At 49.7% G+C, this 4,035-nt stretch overlaps 1 protein-coding gene across 2 annotated transcripts in view; it reads left to right on the forward strand.

The window, feature by feature from the left end:
• LOC109913845 (cell cycle checkpoint control protein RAD9A) overlaps window positions 1-2,003 on the forward strand; it is a 17,708-nt gene extending 15,705 nt beyond the window's left edge. For both annotated transcript variants that reach the window (XM_048620817.1, XM_048620818.1), the window contains exons 5-9: window positions 115-216; window positions 460-534; window positions 944-1,005; window positions 1,200-1,251; window positions 1,902-2,003. In XM_048620817.1, the coding sequence (XP_048476774.1) occupies window positions 115-216; window positions 460-534; window positions 944-1,005; window positions 1,200-1,251; window positions 1,902-1,997 (387 nt within the window). In that variant the 3' untranslated portion in view covers window positions 1,998-2,003. The remainder of the gene's footprint in view (window positions 1-114; window positions 217-459; window positions 535-943; window positions 1,006-1,199; window positions 1,252-1,901) is intronic.
• The last annotated feature ends 2,032 nt before the right edge of the window (window positions 2,004-4,035 follow it).

A 4,035-nucleotide genomic window follows, 5' to 3' on the forward strand; every position in this document is an offset into this window, starting at 1 on the left:
CCTCAGCACTGACCCTCCGACAGCGCGGCGCTCCCTCAGCACTGACCGTGTGACTGTGAGCTGTGTTTCTGACTCTCTCTGTACAGTCTCTCTGTTGTGTCTCTCTCTGTGTAGATCCGAGCATATGAGAAGCGGGGCAGTGATGAAGCCCGCGGTCCGATTGCTCGGGAAATCTATCAGAAGTTTATCATGCCGGAGCTTCTCTCTTTCCCTGAGGTAACCCTGCTCAATCACTCACTCACGCAGCATTGATATCTCTTGTGTTTTTATCCTCACCTTCACTCTCTGTCTGTTTATCCTGCCTGTCCAGGGACTGCGTCTCATTCTGTCCCTGTATACTCATAGTATTTCTGCCTGTGTTTATACTGTGTTCTGCCTGTGGAGTAGCTGTAAATTAGCCGATGCATTGACTGTGTCTCCGCTTGTGCATTGACTGTTCTTTTCTGCCTGTGTTTTTAGGCTTTTACACAAAGTATCATCAGTGAGATTCAGTATTGCCTTCATCAGCATCGGTATCCCCAAAATCTCTTTCAGGTCAGTCTCCATTTCCCCTTGCTGATTGTAGGACAAAGCCATCTCCCTGTCTTCCCACCTGTCTCCCTGTCTGTCTCCCTCTCTGAGATAGCAAGAACTCATTTCTGAAAAAGGGTCCTGACGCGAAACGTCAGCTTTCCTGCTCCTCTGATGTCGCCTGGCCTGCTGTGTTTCTCCAGCTCCACACTGCATTGTCCTTGTCCCCCTGTCTCCCTGCCGGTCTCACTGTTTCCCTACCTCCCTGCCTGTCTCCCGTCTCCCGTCTCCCTGTCTGTTTCCTTGTCTCCCCATTTGTCTCAATCTCCCTGTCTCTTTACGTCACCTTGTTCCTGGCACTGGGCCCCATCCCTCCCCCACTGCGTGATGCCAATCAACTCGTGACTCTCTTTTTCCCTTCTCTCCCTCACAGCCGCTCATTTCAGAGATCTGCCAGGCCCTCTCTCGACAGATCTTCAACCGGTTTCTGAAAAGGTCAGTACAGCGCGCGGCCTGAAGAGTACCTGACCCGTCATCCCCTGCCTCTCTCCTCCCTTATCTCTGGGCAGTGCCAACTACAGGGGCTCAGCTGCCAATTGGCCGTGGGTCAGCAAAAGTACAATCTCTTTTGAACAGACTGAGGGTCTCAACACAACCAGATAGTCTATTAATTATTTCTTCTGCCACAGTAAATATTTCACCAGATTCTGCCAATGGAAAAATGTCCAACTGAGCATCCACGTGAGTACACATTTGACAACATAATTAATAAACTTTAACAGTTATTTCAGTTAAAGTAAGTCTCTAAAATATGGCGTTATTGGAATCCTCATTGTATGGTTCTCACTATCTCTCCTCTCTCTCTCTCCCCCTCTCCCTCTCTCTCCCTCTCTCTTCTCTCTCTCCCCCCTCCCCCCCCATTCCTCCCTCTCCCTCTCTCCCTTACTCCTATCCCCCCCCTCCCTCACCCTCCCTCTCTCTCTCTCTCCCTTACTCGCATCCACCCCCTCCCTCTCTCCCTTACCCCTACCCACCCCCACCCTCTCCCTCTCACCCTCTCTCCCTTCACCCCTGTCCACACCCTTCCCTCTCTCTCCCTCCCTCTCTCTCTCTCCGTCTTCCTTACCCCTATCCATGCCCCTCTCTCTCCCTCTTTCCCATCCACCCCCTCCTTCTCCCTCCCTCTCCCTCTCACCCCACTCTCACCACGCCCCCCCCTTACCCCTATCCATCTCCCTCCTTCTCCCTCTCCATTTCTCTCACCCTCTTTCTCTCCCACCCTTACACCTATCCACCCCTCTCCTCCCCCCTCTCTCTCTCTCTCTGTCACCTTCTCTCCCTTACCCCTATCCACCTCCTCCCTCCCTCTCTCCTTCTATCTCTCTCTCCAGCCGGGAATCCATGATTTTCGGATCGAGGCTCCAATGCACCGACATTCCTTCGGCAAGCACTACAAATGTGAGAAGGTCGACACAGGCAAAATGTAAGTATCGATTCTGCCTCCTTCCCCCCTCTCCTCCCTCCCCTCTGTCCTCCCACTGTGCCCTTCCCACCCACCCCTCCCCTCCACTCTGTCCTGCCTCTGTGCCCTTCCCTCCCCCATCTCCCCCCTCCCCTCTGTCCTCCCTGTGTGCCCTTCCCACTCCCCCTCTCCCCTCCACTCTGTCCTGCCTCTGTGCCCTTCCCTCCCCCCTCTCCCCCCTCCCCTCTGTCCTCCCTCTGTGCCCTTCCCTCCCCTCTGTCCTCCCTCTGTGCCCTTCCCTTCCCCCTCTCCCCCCCTCCATTGTGTGCAATCTCTCCCCCCTCCCCTTTTACCAGGATGTTGCCTGGTATGGAGGGAAGGTCTTATGAGGAAAGGCTGAGGGACTTGAGGTTGTTTTCGTTAGAGAGAAGAAGGTTAAGAGGTGACTTAATAGAGACATACAAGATGATCAGAGGATTAGATAGGGTGGACAGTGGGAGCCTTTTTCCTCGGATGGTGATGGCTAGCATGAGGGGACATAGTTTTAAATTGAGGGGTGATAGATATAGGACAGATGTCAGAGGTAGGTTCTTTACTCAGAGAGTAGTAAGGGCGTGGAATGCCCTGCCTGCAACAGTAGTAGACACGCCAACTTTAAGGGCTTTTAAATGGTCATTGGATAAACATATGGATGATAATGGAATAGTGTAGGTTAGATAGGCTTCAGATTGGTTTCACAGGTCGGCGCAACATTGAGGGCCGAAGGGCCTGTACTGCGCTGTAATGTTCTATGTTCTATGTTCTCCCTCCTTTCACTGAATCCTGGGATGGCAGGACTGACAGAAGAAAAGCCTGGATCGGTCAGGACCATATTCACTGGAGTTTAAAAGAATTAGGTGGGGGATCTAACAATTCTAACACAACCAGACAGATTAAACGCAGGAAAGATGTTCCCCATGACCAGGGAGGCCAGAAACAGGGGGTCACAGTCTGACGATCTGGGGTAGGCCATTGGGAACTGAGTTGGGGAGAAATGTCTTCACCGAGAGAGTGGGGGAACCTGTCAAATTCTCTATCACAGAAAGCGATCGAGACCAAAACATTGGATATTTTCAGGAAGGAGTTAGATTTAGATCTTAGGGCTAAAGGGAGCAAAAGGTTTGGGGAGAGAGCAGGATCAGGGATCAAGTTGGATGATGAGCCATAATCCTATTGAATGGAGTGAAATTTGTTACGTGTGTACAAGAAAATTTTCTGATTTAGTACGTGGATGTACCTACTAAAGAAGGAGCAAAACTTAACCTTCTCTTGGGAAATAAGGCAGGGCAAGTGGCTGAAGTGTCAGTGGGGGAGCATTTTAGGGCCAGTGACCATAATTCTATTAGTTTCAAAATACTGATGGAAAAGGATAGACCTGATCTAAAAGTTAAAGTTCTAAATTGGAGGAAGGCCAATTTTGACAGTAATAAACAGTAACTTTCAAAAGTTGATTGGGAGAGGCTATTCCCAGATAGCTTTGGCAGATAAGGTTAAGGAGAATCCAAAGAGACTCTACAACTACATTAAGGACAAAAGAATTACTAGGAAGAAGATAGGGTCCCTTAAAGATCAACAAGGCAGTCTGTGTGGAATCGCAGAAGATGGGTGATGTACTAACTGAGTACTTCGCATCAGTATTTCACTGTAGAGAAGGATATAGAAGCTAGAGAACTTGAGGAAATAAATAGCGGTATCTTGAAAAGTGTCCATATTACAGACGATGTCTTAAAATGCATAAAGGTAGATAAATCCCTGGGACCTGATCAGTTCGTACCCTAGAACTCTGTGGGAAGCTAGGGAAGTGATTGCTGGGCTCCTTGCTGTGATATTTGTATCATCGATCATCACAGGTGAGGTGCTGGAAGACTGAAGGGTGGCCAATGTGCTGCCATTATTTAAGAAAGGTAGGAAGGAAAAGGGAACTATAGACCAGTGAGCCTGATGTCAGTGGTGGGCAGGTTTTTGGAGGGGTTCCTGAAGAACAGGATTTACATTTTTTGGAAAGGCAAGGACTCATTAGGGAT

The sequence above is a fragment of the Rhincodon typus genome, chromosome 48 (assembly GCF_021869965.1).
Source record: "Rhincodon typus isolate 14 chromosome 48, sRhiTyp1.1, whole genome shotgun sequence".
Classification (NCBI taxonomy): Eukaryota; Metazoa; Chordata; class Chondrichthyes; order Orectolobiformes; family Rhincodontidae; genus Rhincodon; species Rhincodon typus.